Here is a 24,697-nt window from a genome sequence, read left to right as displayed (position 1 = left end):
CAGTTCTAGAGGCATCTACGTCCTGCTCAAGTAGCTCTACAGCTCTCAACATCTCCTAGCTGGATTCGCAGTCTACTTTACACGGAAAATACGGAATAAGCTACTTCGAGAGCCAGGAAATCTAACGTTTAAAGTTAAACAGAATAGGCAGCAGACACGTCAGATTCCGCAATATGTAAATGAATCAAAGCACTACTGGAAGAGCAGTCTATCTTAAACCGCTCAATGTGGCTCGAATCAAAGCCGAAATTGTGTCATTGTTTAGTTGCAATCCAGATCCTTGAACAAGGCTCAGAATCGTCGGCTCTTGAGATGTCATAGAAGCAACGAAGGGCGGCGGCGGCAAATGTAAAAGCGCGGCCAATTGCAACTGACGAGTATCCTGTCCAGTTTGAAGTAAGGCTCTGTTGAGCACAGAATTCTCTAAGATGCGTTGAGCGCTTTGTTGTTCGCGTTGTTGATGTAAAACTCCCAAGCTGAGCAAGGTGGAGTCCAAAGTCGTGAGATCCGCAACTCTTTGCGGTTGAGGATGATTCCCGTGCGATTGCAACAGCGTTCGTAGTACAGTTACACTTGACGTCGCATCCATAGTAGGTAAAAGTGATGAAAGTACTGGTTGAGGAGGTTCGGGATTCTTTTCCGGGACAGGCCAGAGCGTACTGATGGTGTAAAAATCAGGCTCGTTGGCTGGATCAGGAAGAAGGCGTCGGCCGTCTCTGAACTTGGGCATGTATTTAGTGAGATGAGGGAGACCCCTTAGCATGCACTCGTGATAGAAGCAGTTGCGATCTTTGCCTCGTGTAATCATCTTCAGACCATAGTTCTTGAGCTGGCTCAAGAACGACGAGTAACGATTGTGACCAAAGTAACGCATGAGAATCTTGTCTTGCTCCATCTTCTTAGGGACTAGGATTCGAAAGGCGCGTCCATGAGGTAACCAGTTTATAATGCCCTGGCATTCCGGATTCATCAACATTGCATGGAGTTTGCAAGCGAAAGTCATTTCTTCAACGCTAGCTGGATTGTCATATCCGGCTTCCGGGGGCACGGACGAAAAGTCTCTATACGAGCTGTAACGAAAAGGTAGTGCGACGAGTTGGATGTGAGATTTCACTAGATAGAGAAGGCCGGTAGGTCCGCTGGTGCTTCAAGTATCTATACGTACTGGTCAACGTGGGTTTTCGGGAGCTTGCAGACTTGAACAACGCGAGGCAGGACAGGATACGTATGGGCCATGACGTCGCCTTTAGTGCGTCTCTTTTTCTTCTGCAAGAGTAGGTCGTCGGAGAGCGATGGAGGTCTCTTCCGTTTGGCCTCAGCCTCTCGCGACTTCAAGTTCTCAATCGAAACTCGTATGGCTGAATCCATCGAAGGGGTTCTTGCCACTCCCTTAAAACTGTTTGTGCTCAAGCGATGTTCGCTGGGACTACTTTCACTCTCTTCGTTTGCCATCCCTGCGTTCAAACCCAAGAGGGTGGCGATCGCGCTCAGTTCGTCGCTCATGGTGCAAAGCAGTTCTTTTCGGAGAAATTTTTCTTTCTTTGCGTCGGTAAGAGTTGCTGGGTGCAGGCAATCTCTGACGATTCGATAAGCGGTGACCGATTTAGCACTAGGAAAGTACGTGATGAAAGGAAAAAGCACTTCTCCTGCTGCCGTGGTTTCCAGCTTTTGTATCCATGCACTCTGTGTCGTGAAAGAAATCTTCTGATTAAGTCGCTTTCTTTCTGACACCCAATTTCTTCTCGGAAAAGGTATTAGGGCATTTCAAACGATATACAGAAAAGATACCATCAAAGCAAAAATATAATTAGTAACTATTCAGAAAGTCATTTTCTTTTATGTACCTTTTACGACCAGTGAAATTTACTTAGAAACGTTTGTCATAAAGTTCTACAAGATTTCGAGGCCAAAGAAATATATTGAAACGATTTCTGAACAAGGAACACAAGACACGAACGACCGAAAGGGATTAAAATGGCCTTCCAACACCAACTGCATCGGTCGGAGAATTGACTGAGAGATGAAGAACGATGGTCGGTTATGAATCCCATTTGTTATAAAAAAACGATTCTTTGCACTTTCTGTTAGTTGCGACGTTGTCGCTTTGGTGAAGTATCACGATTCAAACCGCTACTATGCGATTCGTTGGCTGGCATAGGCTCCCGATTCTTCTGTGCATCGTACGCTTCCTTCATCCGTGACATATTGTTTTTACTGACCAACTTGTGGTCAACAATTGGATGAGGGTAGTTTTCACCGACAATCACCCCAACTTTCTTTTGAAGTTCAATGGGAGCTTCCCAAGGTTCGTAGATATACTTTGCTGGCATGTCCTTGAACTGAGGCAACCATTTGCGAATGTAATCGCCATTTCTGAAAGCGGACATAACAACACTCAGTGAGAAAAAAGGAAATAAACCAAAACCGAATATTCGTGTGCTAACGAGGGACAGTAAATCTTACGGGTCCGTCTTTTTACCGAAAGCAATTGGCGAATAGCATCGAAAATACTGAAGAACAAGAAGTTTTTGAAGAAATGTCAGACAAAGCAAAAACGTGAATAAAAGACAAAAGACATTTGTAAACACGCACCTGATAGAAATGGGCAGTGCAAGAAAGCCATTGCCAGTTGAAGTTGTTGATGCTCCAATCAGCGTCAATCAAATATTCTTCGAAGACTGTAGCGCCATCTTCCCAGCTTTGCCATAGATCCCCTCGAGTGAGGAAGCAAGCAACGGAATGACGAGCTAGGTGGTGAATCCAGCCCGTTTCCCGTAGTTGGGTCATGATCGCATCGATGTAAGGATATCCCGTCTTCGACATCTTCCAGGCTAGCAAAAGATCCGGATCGTCGTCCCATGGAATTTGTCGAGCAATAGGATTGTCGATCATTTTGTCAAAGTTTGGAGTGCTGTGGGGAAAGGAGAAAGGATGAGCTACGTATATATCGTGTTTATACATACAGGGAGTATTTCATGTTGTGTAAGCAACAGTCATACCTGTATCCGACCAGATAATTGAAGTCGCGCCACATTAGTTGTCCATGGAGCGAAACTGGTGGCTTCGATGTTTCTTTGCTATTGTATTTTGAGTACACCTTCGACAACTCATGATAAAAGCGACGCGGAGATATACAGCCGTGCTTGACGTCTGAGCACCACCAACAAATAACAATGACGAAGAAGAATTAGATCATGTGAGCGCATGCTTGGGGCTTAAACAATGAATGGTAATGGACTTACAAGGACTCAAAGCAGTAGTGCTTGGTCGTGTGGCATCATTTGGGCTTGTCTTTGGTTTTTCAAACGTTGCTACCCACTGCGAGCGCGCCATGTTCTTTGCAAGAAGCTCGATTGCGGCGTTTTCTCCCCCTGCAAAAGCATACCCTCCTTTGCCGCTGTTCTTCATATCATCAGCAGCAGCTGCGTATCCAAGATCTTTTAACGTAGGCATTCGCAAAGCCTCTGCAAACGATTTTTCAAGAAGTTTAACTGACTTGTTTGGCAACGATGGTACCTCCTTGACTTCGTTCACTTCTTTCGCAACACTCATTTTGTTGAAAATCTTCGTAAAACTTCCATACGTCGACGGTGCCGTATGGTCTTTGCACTGCGCTAAATACCGTTCCATGGGATGAAGCGTATGCGTTGCATAGGCTTCAAATTTGCACTCGTAATTTTTACCGTCCCTTTTCAAACGATTCTTGATGGCTTGGATCGTCTCGGCGTCTTGCTCTCGCACAGGAGCGGCTGCTTCTTGTTCATAGAACAATGCCTTAGCCTGTGTGGTGGCGACAATTTCGGGTAAGACTTCGTGACTCTTCCCGAGAACAACGACGAGCTGACTACCCATTTTCCGGAGTTTTTCGTCGACTTCGTTTATCGATTCGAGTAAGAAATTGGCACGAATTGTACCGGCGCGGCACCCAGCAGTTTGCGCGAAGGGAAATTCAGGGTCGACTACGTAAATCGGAAGGAGTGATTCGGATTTTTGGCACGCATCCAGCAAACAAGGGTTGTCGTGGAAGCGGAGACCATTGCGGAACCAATGGATGGCAACGTCGTGTTTTTTCTCTTCCGATTTAGCCATCCCGAGCACAGTGGCGGCGAACCTGCGAATTTGATAACGACGGAACGGGGATGGGGCCGACAAGAGCAATAGTTGGAAAAGTGGAGCAATCAGCTTGGAAACACGCTAGGAAGAATTGATATACGGTGAGTAGTGGCTTTCTTCCGAGCGCATCTCCGTTTTGCGCTTTTCGTCTGATAGGCTGTCACTTGCATAGAGATGAACAGCTCGTTCCCAACAGAGCGATTGCGAATTCGCTTGATATTTTCGTTTTTCCACGATAGCGATAGATTAAAAGCTGGGAAACGAAAAACATTCAAAATAATGAGTCAGACATCCATAAATCCTGGATTGGGCTGACTGTGACTATGAGGAAAAAGCGTACGAAAATTAACGAGGAAATTCACTAAAGGGGATGGAAAAAGGTGAAAACTCCCTTAAAGGGGACAGAACGTGTTCACTCTAAGTAGCATCATTTGGAGCTCAAACATTGTTATGTATTCAAACTATTTAAAGTAAACAACAAAATTTTAACCTTGATGCCGACGTTTCCCGCCACGATGTTTATCGCATGGTCTCCGATGAGAGTGAGATATGCGATCGTACTCGTCTTCGTCGTTGGTAAAAAGTGCCACCCACCGCTTGGGATGCTGAACAATCAACGTACCTCGCATTCGGACGACGGCGCGATTGCTGGAGATCGAACGACGTTGTGGCGGTCGTCGAAGACTCGGAGGGGTCGACGATCCCTTCCAAAATTCGATGGGGATCGTACAAATAAAACGTAACCTCGGCATTGACGTGTGCCCGTGAATGCTTGTCATGTTGGGACTGCTTTCTCATCCAACACGCAGACTGTCTGCGGAGCAAAGTGCATCTGACCAGTGCCGTGAACGTCAACGTTGGGGGGATGAGGGGTGGCTCTTCGGAAACGCGACGGGAGGTGGACGAAACCCGGCGTAACGGGTCATCGGTGATTTATAGTCTACCGCAACGTGTGGAGGGTGGGGTGCCACCCTGGGATGCCCATCGGCTATCATCATGCTCAGAGTGCATTGTTTGGAAAGCCCTACAATGAAAACGTTTCCGTTACGACTCCTTCGACGGTCCAGGACCAACTAATCCAGAGAGTCGCTGCCGTTGCAGCCTTCCAGATTGTCGCCCGAAGTCCCCAACGAGGTTTGCTACCGTAACAAACGTGAATTTCTTTGCGATGGCAGGTGGGTTGCCCTGTTCTCACTCTCATCGGAGACCATGCGATAAACATCGTGGCGGGAAACGTCGGCATCAAGGTTAAAATTTTGTTGTTAACTTTAAATAGTTTGAATACATAACAATGTTTGAGCGCCAAATAATGCTACTTAGAGTGAACACGTTCTGTCCCCTTTAAGGGAGTTTTCACCTTTTTCCATCCCCTTTAGTGAATTTCCTCAAAATTAACCTACTGGAGCGATGTCACCGATGGGTTCCAAAATTTGCAAATTTGTTGCAATGCACCACATTTGCGGGATTTACAGTCTGCTACCGAGAGTTATCAATGGTCCAAACACGGTGAATTGTTAACTTTTTTGGCGAAGAAATACTGCGTACGACAACACGATTTTGGAGTTTCTCTACCGTACCGTCGGGAGGGCGCCGACCAAGTCCGTGCGTGTTGTTTGATCCACGTTGTCGTCGTCTGAAAGACATCGAACATACCACCGCAACTGGGCCGGGTTGTGTGTCGTCATCCCCCTGTACCCACACAGGCGCTGGTCCTTGGGAGAGACTATTCTAAATTTGCCGTTGCTGCTGCTTGGCCATGCCGCACCGTATACAAAAACCTACTGGAAAATAAGAAGTTGCAAGCTTGGGAATATCTTGGTCTTCGCCTTCTCCATGATCCCTTGTGTAGCAACAACATAAAAGAATCTTCAGAGTGACCTTGATCTTGAAATATATCTCCTTCAATATTAAATTACGACTAAAAGATCGTGTACCTTTCCTACAGTGTCTAGTGCGAGTCAACACAAACATTCGCACAATCACGACTCTTGGCATACACTCTGGATAGAATCACATGTACCATATAGAATCTGTCCTCCTTGTGTTGCTTCCTTGCCCGTTTCTTCAACTCCTCTTGTACTCCGCCTTTTTTCCTCATGGTTCCGTCGCACAATCAGGTATCCTTGCGGGTAGGCGATTCTTCCCGACGATCTTCTCGCTTTCCAGCACCATTACCAACAGCACTTACTCCTTGTTGCTGTTTGTGACGTTCGAACGAGCTGGATCGTTCCGACCCGCGAGCACGGCGATCGGCATCACCGCTTCCGTCGCGGTTTTGCTCGTTGACGACACGTCCCCGCATTTCCGTGGGGGTCTTACGGCGTTCTTGCGCAAAGACGACCTCCAATTCCCTGCCTCGTACCACGAAACGATCCATTTCGTCGCGGGCTTCTCGGGCCTGTTCCGCCGTGGCGTATTCGATAAAAGCGAATCCCTTGGGCTGCTGCGAATGAAAGTCTCTGGGAATATAAACGTCCCGGACTTCCCCAATCCGCCCAAAAGCGGTAAGCAAATCTTGCGACTGAATATCGGGCGCCACGTTCCGGATGAGGAGCGACACTCCGGGAGGACCATCGTCGCGGCGCACGCGACGATCCCCCCCACCGCCGCGTCCGGGCGGTGGCGGTCCACCACCGTAGGGCGGTCCCCGTCCATGCGGTGGTCGCTGGAAGGGCGGCGGTCCGTGTTCGCGGTAACGGTACTCATCAGGTGGGGGTCCGTGTTCGCGGTAACGGTAGTCGTCGTGCGGCGGCGGTCCGCCGTACCGACTGGGGGGAGGCGGCGGCCCGCCACGCCGGTAGCGATCGTCCCGGTAGCCGCTGCGACGCGGCCCGGGAGGCGACGGACTGTAGCTGCGGTCCCGGTAGGAACGACGGGACGGAGCGCCGGGACTGCGACTGCGGGAACGACTGCGCGAACGGGGACGACGGCGGCTGCTGCTTTCGGGAGAACGCGAGTAGGAACGACTGCCGCGGCGGCGATCGCGACGGCCGTCTCCGCCGCGACGACGCGTGCCGGGGGAACGATCGCGCTCCGCAATCAAGCCCGACCGGGGATCGTCCGGATCCAAGCCGCGGGAAGACATGTACGAACGGGACGAAGAAGACGAGGATTACACACACGCGGAGGAAAATCTCTCGAACTAGCACAACTACTAGCACTACAAGCGAACCTCTCGCACGCTCCAAGGATACAAATGCTCCGCAACGACAATCTCTTCCGACTAATCCGTCGGTACGAAACCCGTGTGTGCTGGACGAGCAGTAATGCCACAGAGAGAAGGGACGGTGACGAAATCACGGTCAATGGATGATACCCTAGTATATCCTGAGGTGAGGAACGGTTGTATCTGGAGCGGTTGTTACCCCACCCACCCGCACACGGAACGACAGCCGTCACTGGCAGCCAAAACCCAGAGACGCCGTAGCGCGCGGTCTTTGCTGGGGGAGTTGGCGTGGCCGTACGCGGTGCGGCACGTTACTCGAGTTACTTCCAAGTACGGTGACTTCCTTTTTGTCCTGCGACTTGCCGTTCGCCAAAAATGGCCGGCGCGTGCGTGGAAAGTTTCGAATTGCCACTACCAGTCATTGGAGTGCGTTCGGGAGTGACGTAGGCTGGAGGTAAGGAATGTGGAATGCAACTCATAGTCGAGTCCGTTGGAGAGGAAGGGCCAAGTTTCCTCGGTCTTCGCAAACCCTCTCTCCGGGACGAACTCTACGACACGACAGGTGTCAAAATGTGTCGGGTCCCACCTTTCCAGAAAGATACCCTTTTCCATTCTTCCGCACAAAATTATTACATTTCTACCGACTCACGTTCGTGTGTTACGACGAACCCGTCCGTTTCTAGTACCACCAACAGCACTGTGTCACCATGGCAAAGAAGTCCAAACTTGTCGGACGGAAAGTCCCCACGCCCGCGACCAAACCTACCAGTGTAGGGGAAGAGCTGTACCTTGTCCATTTGCACCGTCAGCAAAAAACGGGACCCGACGACAAGGATCGTGACGACGATCCCCGTGTGCCGCACAGGCTCTCCCCAGGACCCAAACGCGACGGGCCCACCGTCGGTGAAGAACTCTGGTCGGTGCATCTCAAGAGGTCGCACGGAGTGGAGCCGGATTTGGACGAGGACCGTGGTACGAGTACGATCACTCCGAAAGGATCGCCGTCCAAAAAAACAAAGCACACGGATACGGCGCCAGCGATAGCGATCGATTCTCATACCAACAACAACAACCATACTCTGCGGGTTCTCACGCTGCGCAATCGCAAAGTCCAAGTAGCGGCTACGTGACCTTTCTGAGAAAACAAAAAGGCGACTCCCTAAATCTACGTTTTTATACCGACAAACAAACCCCTCTCTACGCAACCGAACCCCTTTCTTCATTTATGCACGATGCGTTAGCAAGAGACCAATAGTTTTTCTGTTGCTCTTTCTAATGGTTCTTTACCTGTGTATAGAAATGCGTTGCTGATGCTCAGTACGTGGGCGCAAAAAAATGTGGCGCTCACGTCTAGTCCTTACGGAGCAAAGCCTTTCTTCCCCGCCAACCACGCGTCCATCCGGGCCTTCAGCTCGGTCGCGGGGCGAATATCTTCCACCGTCATGGGTTCGCGGTTAAACGGATCAATCGGATCGTTCAACAAATGTTGCGTGATTGTCGAGCGATCCACAAAGTGACCAGACGGCAAAACCACGGGATCTTTCATAAAGGTGGACAAAATTTCGTCCAAGAATTCGTCGGGGGCGTCCGCCAAAAAGGCTTCGTCGGCCAGTACCGTCCGACTCGCGAGCTCCACTAGTTCCGGTAACGATTCGAAAGCGATCATGGACTCGCCTGTCAGCAGGTTGAGCTTGCGAGTGGTCTTCACAGCCGACCGCAAAAGATTGGGGTCACAACCCGCCTTGGCACATTCAACTTGGAAGACGGAAGATGACGCAAAGAGACTGAAGATGGCGCACAAGTCACGGAGCATTTCTTTGGGACGAAAGTCGTACTGTTCCGGATTATCAACCTTGAGGTCCAGTCCTTTGGCACCGACCAATTTTGTGAGAACATGCAACAGCATGGCCACCAAACGAGGACACAGTTCTTCCAGTAGAAACAGCTCCCGGATGTCGCCATCTGTATTCAAGTAGCCAAACATTTGCAAAGTTTTGTTGCACAGTGGTAATGCGTATTTTACCTCTCGCTCGTTATCGTCCAAACGGCTCGAAACTTGGCTTTGTTCATCTTCCGTCAGTCGTCCCCAATCTTGCTGATTCTTCATCTTTTCTTGAGCTTCGCGAATTTCCGGAAGCTTCTGCATGACAGTGGCAATTAGGGTATTAGTTTCGTTAATGATCCCGTTAGCAAACTTGATGAAAGAAGCGCGGTCCTGTGTGATCCGACGGAAGGCAGGACGATGCTCCGGACTGTTCCACAAATACTTTATTAGAGAAGCAATCTTGGCGCGGTGACTCATTTTATCGTAGTATCCTGTGTGTTCAACCTCGCCGTAAAGCAGCAATAAGGATGGAGCAAGAGTTTCTTGCGCCGCAGTATCGGAAAGCACAAACGTTTGTCCCCCCGCAAGTAGATCCGTCGACACCGATGCCGGCACGTCCCGGCGATCGCCTGTCTCTGGTGGCATGAATAATTCGTACAAAACATCGCCGAGCATGGCGCGTAAATTGTAATTTCGTACCATCTGTAATATCAAATGAGGATCAAGTTAGATGTGCCATGTTATCAGGGACAACGACAATCGCCATCATCAGACTTACACTAGCGTATTTAGCCGATAGGAGCTTGACCACCAGTTTAAACACGTATCGGAACTCCAAATTGCGAAGCATCTTCGGTTTGAGTTTCGCAATCGCCATAATGATGTCGCACATATCGCTCACAAAGTCCTCGGGCATAGTACGAAGTGTGTCATCATCCATATCGAATAAAACCTTGGCAACAAAGTTGCCAAAACGAAGTGTATCCTTTACCATTTCCTCCTCAAACAGCGCAACTTCGCTGGATCGTTGCTTGCTCACCATGAGCGCAAACTGCGGGTCGCTTTGTAGATCACCGTTGCGGTTAGAAATCTGCCAATGGAGATGCGAAATGTGTCGCAACAAAGATTCGTGGTAGGATAATTGTGGGACAATGCCGAAATGCAGCGACCGGGCACACAAGAAGAAACATTGCGGGATGAAAGAATTCTTGGGACTGTATGAATCTATCATTCGACTGTCATCCATCTCTCCAAGTCGACTGACGGCGTGTTCTCCGCTGGTTGCGAAAACGCCATTGTGAGCTTCGAGTGATGAGACAAAGCCAGGGTCAATCAAATGTTGCTTCTTTCCGTCGTCGACGAAAGGGTCGCACAGCTTGAGCAAAACAACGGACATGTTGAGTAGCAGCGACGAAGAGCTGACTTTGGACGGATCTGGTCGCATTGCTGACGCATTCGCGTTCACGTCCAAGGCATCCATAAACCACTGCATCACTTGACTCCTCGCGCTCGCACCTGATTTGACCAAATTTAGAACTAGATTTTTACACGCCTCTTGATGTGCACGCAACTGACTTCGTTGAGTGGTATTGGTGTTTTCCATTGATACAAGTGACTGCCGTAACACGGAAGACGGCGAAAAGGCCGTATTGTTCTTGGGCGCACCGACCCGCAGAATCAAACCCAGGAGCGTTTCCTTTTCTAGACCCGGTCCGGAGCGTTTCATGTAAGGCCGATTCCCTTCCCCCGCCAGCATTTGCAAGAAACTGTTACCAGTCATATTGGCAGGCATTGGTGGTCGGACAATCTGGGCCGCTTCCGGTGTTCCTGCGGCCGGGAGCAAAAACGAAGCACTTTGCGAGACTGCTTCGGCCGCCTTTTTGTGTTGGCACGTGGAGGCCAAAGCCGATACTATCAGCATAGGACTACCGTCCGCACCCTCTACGCCATCCACTACGGACTCGCACTTTCTTAAAAGCTCAGAAAAGTAGTCCACCACTGAATTGATCGCAGTAAACAATGCACTGGAATCCTGCTGTACGAGTTCGTCGCAGACCAAATGATAAAAGGATGACGCCGCCCCATTCATACCAAAGGTTATTGCCGTGTTATGTTCCGTCACGCTCGATAGTAAGCATTTGGCAAGCTGGAGAGCACCATCAGCACCCAGTTCGAACAAGTCGGGTTCCATCAAAGTTGAAGCGGCGTAGTTGACTACCTGACGTTGACACTCCTCTAGAATGTCCATAATCTCGGTGTCAGGTGATTTGGACGACTGGCGCAATGTTTTCAGTTCCTCCGACGCTCTGCGATGACACAGACCTAGGTAAACCAGTAAGGGTTTGGGAGGAGGGACCGTATTGAGGGCCGGATCAATGGCCGGCAGCGATAGACGCGTTGCTAAAATCTCGGCAATCGTCTGTGCTGTAATTGCGGTGTCGCCAATGTCGACGACAACAGCAGAGGAAGAAGCATTCATACTGAGCGCCATTGACGCCGAGTTGGATTTGGCCATACTGCTCCCTTTGAGCGTAATTTCCAAAATCTTGTGCAGCAACATTTCTTTGTTCCGTTGTAGTTTCTTTTCGGGATCCATCGGTTCGTTTTTGGCCTTCTTCTTTGTCTGTTCCTTCGCTTCGGACAAATTCCGTTCGTCAGTGGGTTTCGATATGGGTGGAGACGAGCTCGTCTCATCGGTATCCATGGGTTGCGGAGTGGCGCTGCCCGTGGAAGATTCCAACTTGTTGTTGTTGTTGTTGTTGTTGTTGCCTTCCGAGGATTGCGCTTCGCGGGACGCCAACGCATCCCCATCAGTAGAACGAGAGACACTGGCGGCTTGCTCTTGGCGTTGCGCCTGTTGCAGTGCGTCCATTCGTGCCAAGCGCTGTGCCCTCACTTCCTCCGGCGTCAAGACCGGACCCGTATTATCCGGCGGGCTTTCTTCCTCGTGGGAGCTTCCCTCTTCCGCGTTCCGGCCGGAGCCGGCGCCCCCGCGCAAGGCCCAGTTCGCCAGATCGGGTAAAAATCCACTCATACTCTTCCAACCTTGATGATTCGGACAAGAGTTCTTTCTTTTTTATTGCAAATATAGCGTTGCCTTTAGAAACAGCTGGGCTTTTTTATAGAGTTAGGTCTTTGGTGAACTGATACGGATTCCAAAGCAGAGACGAAGGTGAGCGGATGCGTGATCCTTTTTTTCGTGGGGTTTCCATGCGACAGGAAGTAGGAAGAACCGCATCGAGTGCTGCCGACGGAATGTCCAAAGCCAGGGGAGGGTTTCAAAAGTCTTTGAAATGTAAGGGTTCCAGGGTTCGTTGGTGCACGTGACAGACGGAAATTATGGACTGCGTGAAGAGCTTGGCGCGACGCTTTTCCCGCATTGACGCCAGTCACTTGCACCTGACTGTGACACGATCCCCGAATCCGATTCGTCACCTCGAGATCTTGGATGTAGAACGTTTAGGTAACAAAATTATAAAAACAAGAAGTTCGTTGCCTGTTGTTTCTACATCCAACGTTTGTTGCCAAGTCTTCTATACAAAAGCTACTTGGACCATGCCTGCTGCTGCCGCCGCCGTTAAAAAGCCTTTGTTGACTCCGATGGAGGAGCTCTTGGGGACCAAGCTTTTGGAGAAAGCGAAGGGACCCAAGAAGGATACCAAGACGTTGCTCAAAGACAAAGACTTGGTGGCTCTGTATTTCAGTGCGTCTTGGTGCAAGCCGTGTCAAACATTCTCTCCTCTTCTCATGGAATTCTACGATCACATCGAAGGCATGAATGTTGACGTCGTCTTTGTTTCCAGCGATCGCACTACTCCGGAATTTGACGAATACTACGGACACATGCCGTGGTTGGCCATTCCGTCGGATGCCGGGGCGGCAAAAATCAAAAACAATCTCTCGCAGCGACTCAAAATTCAAGGCATTCCTTCTTTGATTGTAGTGGATGCCAAAACTGGAGAATTCGTTTCCGATAAAGCACGGTACGAAGTCACCGGAACCTTTATTGACGAAAAGCAGGCGCAAGGCATCGTCACCAAATGGAAAGGATTGGAACGAAAGCCCCTAGATCAAGGCATTTTGGACGGCCAGGAACCGGGGGGTATCAAAGGCTTGATAATGATGTTGCTCAAAAGTCCGGCCAGCATTTTTGCAATCTTGTACATTTATCGCAACGCTGGGGGATGGTTCAAGGAAATTATGGATAGGTTCAAGCAACCGGGCACAGATAACGAGTTGTAAACTAACTGTAAGCAAGTAAGACTATTCTCGTCACCATAATGATAATTTGTATATCCAACCACCCACACTGATTCCAAATCTAAATACATCTCTACATGAACTGACGGGTTGCATCGCGACCTCGCCCGGAAGACGGTGGATACAGGACCTGACGATTGGACATGTTGGGAGTGTTTGGCATAGTCATTGTCTGCGAATAATAGGCTGGGTACGCTGTTGGCGGATTGCCATAAGGCAGCGGGCTGACGTACGCATCTTCCAGTGGCTGTCTGAAATATGGGGTGTGCTGCAAATGTGGAGGCACTGACTGTTGAGGTGACGGTGTATATCCGGGATAAGGGTTAGGAGCGTGAGCTAGTTGATGGGAAGCTATGTGGGAAGGGTACAGATTGGATTGAGGGGCTGCATTTGGAGCGAAAAACTGTTGTTCGTAGCCGAAGCGATTCCCTCGCTGCTGAGAAAACGAATTCGCTTGAGGCGTACGAATCAAGGAATGATTTGACTGAGGAAAGGCTTGGAAAGATTCCCACCTTGGAGAGGAGTCCTCTGGAAATTCTTCCCAGTTTGAAGGAACATCCTCTGTGAAGCGACTTATATTTCGTGATGTTTCTTGCATTTCACTCTCGTTCTGCGAAGACCCGAAAAACAGGCGCACTAAGTTTTTGGTGCGTTCTTCCACCGGAATGTGAGTAAGTTGCTCGGTGGTAGCCGTCACAATCGCTTGCAGACTACCTAGCACAGTCATGAGAATATCAGCCTCCCCTTGAGGAATACCCATGGCTTCAGCCCATGATCGTAAACCTGAGGCAACGTGTGATGCGGCTGCAGCGTCCAAGGCTTCATTTTCACTGCTACGTGCGTCGTTTGATGCGAGGTCCTTTACGGCACGCGGTTTGAAATGGAGGAGTCGCTGTCGCTCAAAGTATTGTTCCTTGAGACGGCGCTTAGTAAGGGACAATGTCGTTTCCGCTGTGGTCAAAATTGCTTCAACAGCGTCTTCGGTACGGGACAACACTAGAACGCGGGCTGGCTTTAAAGTTTTCTTCCGAGCGCTAGAAGAACAGAGCGACGGCGCAATACACTGTAAGGGTAACTCCAGAGTCCTCATAGCCCGGCAAACAAAGCTACAAGCATTTTCCAGCGCTATTATTTGTGCGTCTGCTGGCAGAATAAAGAAAACCATTGTCACGGCGAACGTACTCTGAAAAGCGGCAAGGCCGTCTAAATCATTGGTTGGCTTTTGATTTTGAAGATTGACACTCTCCACGCCCCGGTTGTGAATTTCCTTCAAACACAGTTCTGGAGAATATGGGTGCTCTCGCTCAAGCCTCTCAATGTCGGCGGGATAGTACACGCGAATTGCCAATGTCACTTCTCCTGGTATCAAGAGATGTGCACCGGAAAGGTTGCTTGACACGACTTTGAGCTTTTGACAGTGTGATCGTAAATGCACTTCTAACTCTAGTATCAGCAAGGAAAACTGTGAGCACCGAGCTCTTATATGACGAAGATGAAGCAAGTACCGTTTCTTACCGGAAGGACGCTCCTTATTGGATCGAGCCGCCAAGATGGCAGCGAATCGTTGGGCGTTTGGAGATCCCTCCTGCAAATTCGACTCCCGGCCTTTGCCGTTTTTCATGGTACTCATCCTTGCAGCTTCTTTGTGAATAGATTGAACGAAAGAAAAAGGTGATATTCGCAGATACCGTTGCTAACAACTTCGAGAGGATGAAGTACAACCTTTTGGGCACAAGAAAAATGCTGAAGGCTCGAACTCTAGGAAGAAACGATCACGATGGCCTGTCTAGTAGTATAATTTGCATCATGTTTGACTGTGAGACATGAATATTCCTGGTAGATGATCGGATAAATAAATAAACACGTCGCTCCGGTTATCATTGTATATCGTTTTGTCCGTCCGACATATGGATGCGACCGTGACGATCAGATGCTGATGGAAATACGAACGGAGGAGCAACAGCTTTCAAGGCGACGAACACATTCCATCGACTATGAGTAGCCTATAAATTCCTTTTCTCCTTCTGTACAAATACAAAATCAGAATGGCTGATGATTCAGGAAGAAAGTACGATCCAAACGTAGTCATCAGATTGGCTAACGAAAAACTTGCCGCGAATGACGTTGAAGGCGGACAGCTTGTATTCCAGTCAGCCTTGTTGGATTGGGTGGACGATGCCCGGGAAGGCTCGGCTTCGCTTGACTCGGAAAGCTTGCGTGAAGCAGTCGGGACTCTCTGGTTGGCCTATGCACATTATTTGACTGAAGCCAACCAGTTCAAGTCCGCGAGCGAAGCATACGATCAAGCCATATCCTGTCCGGTAGCCGGAAGTCTGGGGCGTATCTATTTGGATTTCGCTCGCTTTGCCGAAGACCGGCAAAGGTTGAAGAAAGCACAGGATATCTACATGAAAGCATTAGTAGGAAAAGACGGTCAAGCAAGTGCTGTTACTGATGAGCAGGACCGTCATTTATTGTGGCAGGAATTTTTGGAGATGATGCGAAAGTCCAACCCGCAATTGACACTGTTGGATCTTCAGCAAGCAGCGGAGAGTGAGCGTCAGGTACAGTCGTTGATTACAACAGACGCACCTGAAACAGATCCGTCTGCTGATCTCTACGACATAGATCCTTCGCTGCAAATGACCTCTCTGCATGAGCCTTTATCGAAACGACTGAAAACAGGATATGATGCGGGAGATGGCCTACAGATGCCACCATCAACACAAATTTTGCAGTCTTCTAAAACTCATGTCGTTACAGCCGAGTCTATGGAAACAGAAGCTTCCGCTTTGGTAGATACTTTGCAACAAACTGCCCTACCGCCAGATATCACTGCTGCTTGGATGATTAAAGACGGCAACGGTCCCGCTGTACCTCCTACCCCGCCTCTCTTCGATCCCTCGCCGCCAAAGCTTTCCGATCCGACAGGAAAGGACATACTGGGACTAGAAATGGCTGTTAAGCTAAACAGACGTCTCTTGGAAAGCTCGGGGAGCTTGCTTCTTGAGGTCAGTCGGGCACTCTGGACCTTGACAGCTCTTAAAGAGAAAGAATGCAAGACGTCCTTGGACACACTGGATGAAGACATGCTCAAGGAGCACGAACGTCTTGAGGCAAGCTTGGATGCTCGTGTTTCCGTCGCGGGTGCCGCCTTGTCTGCTGTCCAGCAAATGAACAGTAACGAACGCAACAATTTTCAAGTCACTTGCAGCCAACGTCGTCAAAACGCTTTGTCAGCCAGTGCATGGGAGTTTCGGCAATTGCTATGTCTGCAGCAGCAGGTTTTGAGCAAATTGCGAATACCGGGCTTTGATGGGCCCACTGTGGATGCATCGGCTCTGAAATTGCAATCGCAAATCTGCATGTATTTACATTCAGCGTTCTACTTGCGGAAACGAATTGGGGACGCCCCGCATGTGAGCATGCTTGAGAAGCAGGCGATTCGTCTGGACAAGGAACTCGAGCAAATGCTACAGGAAGAGCAGCACCATCAAGATCAACAGTTCGGTGGTGGCTCAAATTTGCCGCTCCCTCCACCACCGCCTCCCCAAACCGGAAACGCCTATGATTATTCGTATCAGCAGCAACCGATGGCAGGCCTGCCTCCGCCACCACAGCAACAGCAACAAGGGTACATATATCCTGGGCAGCCCGTTCAAGGTCAAGCATTGCCGCAGCATTTGCATCAGTATGGAAATCAACCACACTATCCGTCTTACTATCAGTAATTTGTAGAGAAGGTCCCGCTTTCTATTGATAGTTTAGCGAAGTATGCGCGATTAATATACTGTTAGTTAGCGACAGATTAGCTACACCTCTATTAGTTGCAGGCATCTACCCTGCTTCCGGTGGCTACTAAGGTCTTGCGCGATTCGCATCCCACCAAGCAGCCGGTTGGAAAAGATGGGTCCTCCGAGGCTGGTAAGGGCGACTCGCCAAAACTCCATTGACACTCTTGGGTGACAAAATTGGGAGAGACCGTCAAGGGTAGACCCAGCTCATCCTTGAAGAACTGCTGCGCTGGAAGCTTGCACTGGTGTAGACATAGTCCTTTACAACCCGATTTCTGCAAAAACTTACATTTTTCCACAACCAATCCACCGAGTTGTCCATCCTTCCGATGATTCGGCCGGGAAGGCCCCACCAAGAAACCAAAAAAAGTGGGTGTGACGACAGATGTCAACCACGGAGCATAGAACCAGGGACCAAATTGCTTGCCATCAAACTCAGTTCCTATTTTGGGAACGATACCCGACATGAATATGCCGTAGAACGGTGGTAACACTGGCGTCATTAGGCCGGCCAGGGTATCGGATACCATCTTGTGCTGTGCTTCCGGCGTTTGACCCGGTTTGAGCATGAAGGTGCGCCCTTGATCGACAAGACCCAAAATACCTTCCTTTGGGCTGGTCACACCTCCAGTGTTTTTTGTGACAAGGTTGCGAAATATAGACAAGAGAAGCTTGTCGAGTGGGCTTTCATTGTATTTCATGTCCTCAATCCTGCAGTCTGCCACCAAATCTTCACCACCCTCACCTATGACTATTCTAGCCGGTTCCGCATCCTTTTCATACGGTACGTCTTGTATGTTTGGCAAGTCCTTCCGGGGAATTCGACTCGGACTCAGAAAAGCGGCCGTGGCGACGTACGAGTCATAGTTTTGCCGCATGAGCTTTACGAGCAATTCGTGGCGTTTGAATTCAAGAGCACGTCGACGAAGACCAAGCTTTTCACTGACAAACATATTTTCAACTGGCTTCACAGTATCCAATTCATCGCAAACCTTTACGATGGCTTCGGCTTGAACCAGCGCATCCGACTGAAATAGTGGACCCGCTGCAAGGCTAACACAGTCTGCAGTTTCTTTCACTTCACTCAAAAAAACTCGACCAATCGACTCCCAATTCAAATCGGATAACATGCTAGAACTTTTCTCGTGCACAATACCAGCTGAGAGTGCTGTCGCAGTGTCATCCGTCGAAGAAACTATTGACTCCTCAGGAATTGTAGATCTTTGTACAGGAGGAGTAACTTGTTGGCCCTCATTTTCGGCAAATCTAGCAGAAAGAACACAATTTCTCTGCTTCGCCAGTGACACAGAAGTAAGACATTCCGTGTACGGTACAATCGCAATCGCAACTAGCAAGACGCTACGCCTCTGATTTCGACCCACCATGGTCGCTAACCCGTCAAGTGTTCATCGTTGACGTACCATAGCACCAGTCGATCGCCGGTCTATGATAGATTGTTGTCCAAATCCGGGTTTTCAAATCTGGACAAAAGCGATCCTGACTGACAGTGAAATTCTCGATAGATCATCGATGAACTTCGATTCTGACCAGCAAATAATGCAAAAGATGACGCACTCGCACAAGAACACCGTAGAATAAAACGGCAAACCTTTCCTCGACACGAAAAAGGGTGGCGATACTGTAGTTTTAAGCTACCAAACACCCTCTCGATCTCGAGTGCGATCTGTCGATTAAAGCTCTAATGAACTATTCCTTGGTATTCCTTTTTCTATTTTCTATTTCAGGGATCTCTGTTGCCATGTCGACTGTTACGCCATCAAGCAGACGCATTCTTGTTACAGGAGCCAACAAAGGTATTGGCAAAGCTATCTGCGAGCGCCTTTTGCAAGAATGGGACGACACGTATGTACTGTTGGGGTCTCGAGACTTACAACGAGGAGAAGAAGCCAAAGCCGACTTGATCAACTCTTTGGGGGATTCCTGCAAGGATCGTTTGCAGGTGATCCACTTGGATACGTCATCGGATGAATCAGTTCAAAAAGCTGCCGAATCAATTTCGGGAGATGACAAGTTGTACGGCATAATCAACAATGCTGGTGTGAGTTATGGAGAATGAAAGTCTTTATCGCAGTAGCTCTGTGACGCATACTAACACGCCTTTGTGTATTAACTCTCAGATTGGCTTTGGGAGATCCATGGAAGAAACGGTCAATACCAATTACTTCGGTCCCCGGCGCGTCAATGATGCCTTCGGAAAGCATCTGAAACGACCTGGTGGTCGTATTGTGAACGTTTCGTCGGCTTCCGGTCCAATCTTTTTGCAAAACCTGAGTGACGCCAGTTTGAAAGGCAAGTTGAACCAAGCTTGGACTATTCCTGGTGGACTCGAGGAGCTCGATACGATCGCTCGCACGATAAAGGGTGGAAACGAATACGGAGCTAGCAAAGCCTTGTTGAACGCATACACTTTTCTGTATGCCAAGGCAAATAAGGATCTTATCATCAATGCGATAACGCCTGGTTACATCAAAACGGATTTGACCGCTGGTTCAGGCGCTTCCAATCCTCCGTCGAAAGGGGCAGTGCCCCCATGCTGGCTCATGATGGACGAAGACGTTGCCCATCAACCGACGGGTCGCTACTATGGTAGCGACTGTGTTCGGTCACCGATGGACTGTTACCGAGGACCTGGCGAGGAACCGTACGTGAACAATGATGATTTAGTCGAGGTTTCCAAAAATTAGAATATGCCAAGCATACAGGACAAAGGCCATAGCAATAAAAGCTTGTCTTATATAGACGTAGAAATTAGGGAATTAGAGAGACTACGCGTTCCGTCAAGGCGGTGAATATTACCCCCGCTCCAATCAAAGCTGATGCAGCTAGTACGGGATTATCGCCCGAGTTCCACTTGGCATCCTTGAGTACCGGTATGGCTGGTTCTTTTTGCCGCCCTCCTTTGCCCGCCGGTTTTTCCAGCCAATCAGTAAACATCCAGCGCTCAAATTCTCTTCCGTCGTTGGCCTCGGTTGTGTTACTGGCTCCGTCTCGAAGTTCGTCCAGATACATCCTGACTTCCCCATTTTTCTTGGAGATCGCAAGATTTGTGCGGGAGACGGGAACGACCTGATTTGCCCAAACGTAGCAAGCAAGGATGCAGAGTACCACGATTGAACCAAAACCAGCTAATGTTGACATTTCCGGAATTACCGGTTCAAACGTCGATCCCGATGGTAGTACTGGTTCGACAACGGTAGACTGCTGAGCTATCCAGAAAGACTGGGAATAGTCCATTGGAAGCCTTCGAATAATTTCTGATGTCACGGAACGTGCCGCCGGGGACGCATGGTAATACGGAGCGAACGCTACTACCATTGACTGTGAGTGCTTCTTGACGCTTAAAACGTATTAGTGTATATGAGGAGGCAAAGGCGAAACAGACCAACTTGGTATCGCTGGTTGCGTGTACCTTGTTTAAGTTACAGCGGCAAAACGATGGGCGAGGTCATGATGATCGATGATTCTGTGTCACAATCAGCGAATTATGTTTACTGTTGTCTTACAGTTGGTAGGTTTTTCGTCTGTGACATAAAATTCTATACTGCAAAAAGAAGCGAGCTCGGATATTCAGGCGATACCTAAAGTTGCCTTCACTATACTTAGAACAGGACATCTTCTGGGACTGACAGTGAACGACAGTTATCTTTTCGCCGGCTTCGAACTCGCCGATCAAAATTCCAGCATGGCGCAGCTGACTGTGAACATATGCTTATATTCTCATTGCCTCATCTACCTTTCCACCTCGTCCATCTCCACTTCTCCAACTCCAGAGATTCGTCGCAGTTCTAGTGCCTGCTAATATTGCGTCTATCCGAAATAGTCCATCTCGTTCGCTAATCACATTACTTTCCCAGTAAACCTAAAAAAATGTGGAGCTTTCGTAGCCAAAACGAGCTTTCCCACACGAACCGGAAGCGACCAAGAGAGCACCGTCGATGGATTGCTGGCATGTGGATAATACTGTCAAGCTTAGCATCGTCTAGCATGGCGTTCGCTCCTTTCGATAGCCCCTATTCGAAAGCAAGTCGAAGAATGTCTACATGGCAAGCACAACGGATTCTAGTTCAGGAAACCTACCACGAGGACAATTACGGTGAGGGGCCAAAGAGCAAATGGTTTCAGTGGTTCATTGGTGGGAAATCACGGGGAACAAATAAAATCATTATGCGCGAAGCGGAAGCGCTGGGAGGCTTGCCCCGCAGCAATCGATACGCGAGTCGCGATTGGTTTCACAGTGCGATAACTCTACCGAATTCGGCCATTTTGCGAGACATTCGCAACCCAGTGATCGCAATCACCTCGTGGGCATCTTTCTTGTCTATCCTGCATCGGAAACTCGTGAAAGTCAATCCACTTGCAGCCGAACACATGTATTTCCCCACCGCCCCCCATTCGCTCATGATGAGCGCTTTAGGTCTGTTGCTTGTTTTTCGCACAAATAGCGCCTACCAACGGTTTACTGAAGGGCGCACGATCTGGGAGCAGATTATCAATTCTAGCCGTGATTTGTTTCGACTTATGATGCTTTACGAGAAGGAAATTGGGGTCGAAAAACGTCGCCGTGTACAGACCTTGTGTGCAGCCTTTCCTTATTTGCTCCGCCATCGGATTCGGCCCGATCTAGTCATGAAAACGGTAGACGACGAGGCCTACAAACGCGAACCCGAAAATACAATATTACTATATCAAGACTCCGGCCCAACGGATGATGACGCCGAAGCAGCGGCAGTCGCCAACGCCGAAGAAGACATCGGCCGCAGTCGTCGTAAAACCCGCCCATTGTTCTGGGTTGACAAGCGCACGTTGCCATGGCGACTGCTTCCACCCGGGGCGTTGGAGAAGTGTGCTCGAGCCCAGAATCGTCCACTATGGGTGTGCGATCGTATGGCTATGGAGCTAAGGGCCGTACCTGATCAAGTTGGATTCACAAATCGCGAACGACTCGCGCTGATCTCACACGTGGACAAATTGTCTCGATGCATTGGAGGTTCTGAGCGTATTCATCAGACAGTCGTACCTTTGAACTATGCACGCCACACGCTTCGTGCATTGACTGTATGGCTCTTCTCACTGCCTTTCGTGGTAGTGAAAGATCTAAAACTCTTGACTGGTCCAGTGTTGTTCCTCGTTTCTTGGATGTTGTTTGGTGTATTTGAAATCGGATCGGCCATTGAGGATCCTTTCCAAGGAACGCTGCGGCTGTCCATTCTTTGCGACACTATTCGGCGCGACGTGGTTGGTGACGAGTACGTCCGGAGCACGGCTTTTTTTCTGGAAGAGGAAGATGCCGCGACTCAAGGGCCAAACGGAGCAAGTGCAAACAAGATCCTGGACTCGGTATCGTCACCTGGGGAAGCCTTGCCTTGAATCCCGGTAAAGAAATGAGAAATTGCCGCTTTTGGCTCGACAGTAGGATGAACTGTCTCTATACACACCAATTTGGAGCTGTCAGCACAGCTCCATTTCACTCGAAAGTACGCTGAATACCGTATTGGTTTGATGCCAAGGTCGATCCCTGCAAGGAAGTGGTCTTGTGAAAGCAAATCACAAATCAATATTGTGTGAGCTCCCTTACTACGCATGTCTGTAGCTGAAAAGGTTTTCTTATATATCTGAATGCTTACATTGTATAGGAACTTAGACAAGTATACGTGTAAGCCCATGAGCATGACCATCTTCAAATATTGACCTTTTCCGTCTTTTGGGCCGTCATGAATCCCCAAACAATGTTTTGGGGAGCTAGTTCCTTCCAGACAGCCAATCCGGCTTCCATCTTGTTCAAAAACGCCTCTGACACGGCAATATCTCCCTTCTTTTCGATCAGCACTTCGCGAACAGTGCCGTAGTGCGACGCCACGTTTTCCGAATGCGGCTCGAATTCGAATTTAGTGAAGCCAGACTCGCTCAAGCACTCCTGGTAGTTGGATACGGTTCCAAGTTTCGTTAGGTGAATGCGATCGTAGATTGGTTGCATTTCAACGGGGTCGACGACTTCTTGTTGCATAATGTCGCAAAAGACCATCCAGCCACCGGGACGGAGCACGCGTGCAGCTTCCTTGATGGCCGTCTTTTGACCTTCCGGTCCGACGTGGAGCAGTGCGTCCATACTGATCACCAGATCAACGCTCTCATCCGGAACAGATACGCCGAGGTATGATTCTTCGAGAATCGCAATGTCCTGGTCGGCTCCCATTTCCGTGTTGAGGACTCTGGCCTTTCCGCACATTTTCGAAGCAATGTCGCATCCGGTGGCACGCCAAACATGACCACCTTTCCAGAGCCGTCGCAAGAGACCCCCGTAGCCACAGCCCATATCAAGAATACGAACCTTGGGGATATCGTCACTCGTGGAACGGAACTTGCTCGCGATAAGCTTAACAAAGTTTTCTTCGTGAATTTCTTCCGCACGCGAAATCTGTTGAATCTTGGTAAGACTAGATTTTTCAGCGTCCGTGAGAAGATCGTATCGTCCAATGTGCGTTTCGGCGTCGCCCCAGATTTGAGAGTAAAAGGTTTGGGCATCTTCCGAATCGTAGTCTGGTGAGAAGTACGTAGCAACGTTGTCAGGGGTTGTTCGAAGCGAATGAATCTTGGTGTATCTAACTCATACCAGTAATACTTACAGCTTTTGCCCCCGCAGGAGCAATCCGCCGAGAACCAAGCAAAGATGGAAAGACCAGCGGTATTAATGTGGTCTTTTCCGTGTTGAATCTCTGCGCCTATCAAGCCAATGTTAACGTCGTAGGATCGGAGAAGGCGTTGAACTTCTTCGGGAAGCATCCAATGGGTCGAGTACCCGGATGGTGCGTGCAGAGTACGATTATTCCAGTCTACGTGTGAAAAGTCGAAGGGGCCACAGAGCTCGACATTTTGACTGTAAAAGTTCATGATGGCGTGCGAGAAAAAATTTCCGTTCCAGTACGTAACGAGCTGTCGAGAGACAGAGAGACTAGTGTCAGGATAACAACATCGGTGTACGCAGCCGTTGAGCTCGCATGCAATAATGTACGTACGCATCGACCTTCACTTCCGCACACCTCGAACATCTGCGCGATTACATTTCCACGGATTTCCTCGGGCATAATGTTTAAGGTATTGTTGACACAGATTACCAAGGGCTTCTTGAACTTTCCCTCAAATTGCTTCCACCACTGACCAAGATTCGTAACGTCCAGCTCGTGGAATTCCATGTTTTCATGTTGATGATGCTTCTTGCAGTGCTCAATGAAGCGGTCGTTGATATCCACACCGATGCGATGGATGTCGGTTTGGAGTTCACCGATGATGTCTCCCGTTCCACATCCCGCTTCGAGGATCACATCGTGTCCACCGCGTTCGGCAGCATCTAAAATTTGCGTACGCGTGAGTTCATACGTATCCTCAAAGACCGAGTTGCGAGCGATGGAATAATGCCACGCCAGCGGATCCATCTCGGCCCAAAGTTTTTGCTCGTCAAACTCTTCGTACTTTTTCTCTTCGGAAACTTTGTTGATTTGGGGAACCATGGTAGATCAAAGC

The 24,697-nt window shown here is 49.2% G+C and overlaps 12 protein-coding genes across 12 annotated transcripts; 4 read left to right on the top strand and 8 right to left on the bottom strand.

Moving 5' to 3' along the window:
- Positions 1 to 123: 123 nt before the first annotated feature.
- On the bottom strand, positions 124 to 1,515 carry PHATRDRAFT_45926 (predicted protein). The gene is made up of 2 exons (XM_002180060.1): positions 1,166 to 1,515; positions 124 to 1,070 (listed from the first exon to the last, which is right to left on the bottom strand). The coding sequence occupies exons 1-2, from the start codon at positions 1,501 to 1,503 to the stop codon at positions 209 to 211; spliced, it is 1,200 nt and encodes a 399-aa protein (XP_002180096.1). The 5' UTR covers positions 1,504 to 1,515; the 3' UTR covers positions 124 to 208.
- Positions 1,516 to 2,034: 519 nt separating this feature from the next.
- On the bottom strand, positions 2,035 to 4,376 carry CPF1 (cryptochrome photolyase family 1). The gene is made up of 5 exons (XM_002180059.1): positions 3,243 to 4,376; positions 3,000 to 3,150; positions 2,593 to 2,911; positions 2,464 to 2,510; positions 2,035 to 2,373 (listed from the first exon to the last, which is right to left on the bottom strand). The coding sequence occupies exons 1-5, from the start codon at positions 4,087 to 4,089 to the stop codon at positions 2,085 to 2,087; spliced, it is 1,653 nt and encodes a 550-aa protein (XP_002180095.1). The 5' UTR covers positions 4,090 to 4,376; the 3' UTR covers positions 2,035 to 2,084.
- A 2,030-nt stretch (positions 4,377 to 6,406) lies between these two features.
- PHATRDRAFT_12366 (predicted protein) lies at positions 6,407 to 6,724 on the bottom strand (the record flags this gene model as incomplete). Its single annotated transcript, XM_002180058.1, has 1 exon — positions 6,407 to 6,724. A coding segment is annotated over one exon (318 nt), but the record flags the coding sequence as incomplete, so codon positions are not given.
- A 1,249-nt stretch (positions 6,725 to 7,973) lies between these two features.
- On the bottom strand, positions 7,974 to 12,268 carry hUfd2 (predicted protein). Its single transcript, XM_002180057.1, has 3 exons — positions 10,680 to 12,268; positions 9,883 to 10,619; positions 7,974 to 9,806 (listed from the first exon to the last, which is right to left on the bottom strand). The coding sequence occupies exons 1-3, from the start codon at positions 12,136 to 12,138 to the stop codon at positions 8,637 to 8,639; spliced, it is 3,366 nt and encodes a 1,121-aa protein (XP_002180093.1). The 5' UTR covers positions 12,139 to 12,268; the 3' UTR covers positions 7,974 to 8,636.
- Positions 12,269 to 12,659: 391 nt separating this feature from the next.
- PHATRDRAFT_45921 (predicted protein) lies at positions 12,660 to 13,402 on the top strand (the record flags this gene model as incomplete). The annotated part of the gene is made up of 1 exon (XM_002180257.1): positions 12,660 to 13,402. One exon carries the CDS (start codon positions 12,660 to 12,662, stop codon positions 13,344 to 13,346), a length of 687 nt encoding a protein of 228 aa, XP_002180293.1. The 3' UTR covers positions 13,347 to 13,402.
- Positions 13,403 to 13,437: 35 nt separating this feature from the next.
- On the bottom strand, positions 13,438 to 14,985 carry PHATRDRAFT_35753 (predicted protein; the record flags this gene model as incomplete). Its single annotated transcript, XM_002180056.1, has 1 exon — positions 13,438 to 14,985. The coding sequence occupies one exon, from the start codon at positions 14,983 to 14,985 to the stop codon at positions 13,438 to 13,440; it is 1,548 nt and encodes a 515-aa protein (XP_002180092.1).
- Positions 14,986 to 15,356: 371 nt separating this feature from the next.
- PHATRDRAFT_45920 (predicted protein) lies at positions 15,357 to 17,095 on the top strand (the record flags this gene model as incomplete). The annotated part of the gene is made up of 1 exon (XM_002180256.1): positions 15,357 to 17,095. Exon 1 carries the CDS (start codon positions 15,410 to 15,412, stop codon positions 17,093 to 17,095), a length of 1,686 nt encoding a protein of 561 aa, XP_002180292.1. The 5' UTR covers positions 15,357 to 15,409.
- A 35-nt stretch (positions 17,096 to 17,130) lies between these two features.
- On the bottom strand, positions 17,131 to 18,548 carry PHATRDRAFT_45919 (predicted protein). Its single transcript, XM_002180055.1, has one exon. It carries the CDS (start codon positions 18,541 to 18,543, stop codon positions 17,188 to 17,190), a length of 1,356 nt encoding a protein of 451 aa, XP_002180091.1. The 5' UTR covers positions 18,544 to 18,548; the 3' UTR covers positions 17,131 to 17,187.
- A 369-nt stretch (positions 18,549 to 18,917) lies between these two features.
- Positions 18,918 to 19,937, top strand: PHATRDRAFT_45918 (predicted protein; the record flags this gene model as incomplete). Its single annotated transcript, XM_002180255.1, has 2 exons — positions 18,918 to 19,217; positions 19,297 to 19,937. 2 exons carry the CDS (start codon positions 18,918 to 18,920, stop codon positions 19,861 to 19,863), a joined length of 867 nt encoding a protein of 288 aa, XP_002180291.1. The 3' UTR covers positions 19,864 to 19,937.
- PHATRDRAFT_35749 (predicted protein) lies at positions 19,928 to 20,494 on the bottom strand (the record flags this gene model as incomplete). Its single annotated transcript, XM_002180054.1, has 1 exon — positions 19,928 to 20,494. The coding sequence occupies one exon, from the start codon at positions 20,492 to 20,494 to the stop codon at positions 19,928 to 19,930; it is 567 nt and encodes a 188-aa protein (XP_002180090.1).
- A 414-nt stretch (positions 20,495 to 20,908) lies between these two features.
- On the top strand, positions 20,909 to 22,548 carry PHATRDRAFT_45917 (predicted protein). The gene has a single exon (XM_002180254.1). It carries the CDS (start codon positions 21,047 to 21,049, stop codon positions 22,544 to 22,546), a length of 1,500 nt encoding a protein of 499 aa, XP_002180290.1. The 5' UTR covers positions 20,909 to 21,046; the 3' UTR covers positions 22,547 to 22,548.
- Positions 22,549 to 22,856: 308 nt separating this feature from the next.
- PHATRDRAFT_12280 (predicted protein) lies at positions 22,857 to 23,714 on the bottom strand (the record flags this gene model as incomplete). Its single annotated transcript, XM_002180053.1, has 1 exon — positions 22,857 to 23,714. A coding segment is annotated over one exon (858 nt), but the record flags the coding sequence as incomplete, so codon positions are not given.
- Positions 23,715 to 24,697: the final 983 nt, after the last annotated feature.

The sequence above is a fragment of the Phaeodactylum tricornutum genome, chromosome 8 (genome assembly GCF_000150955.2).
Source record: "Phaeodactylum tricornutum CCAP 1055/1 chromosome 8, whole genome shotgun sequence".
NCBI lineage: Eukaryota > Bacillariophyta > Bacillariophyceae > Surirellales > Neidiaceae > Phaeodactylum > Phaeodactylum tricornutum.
The sequence above is the reverse complement of the archived record's forward strand: the minus strand, read 5'-3'. Positions and strand labels throughout refer to the sequence as shown.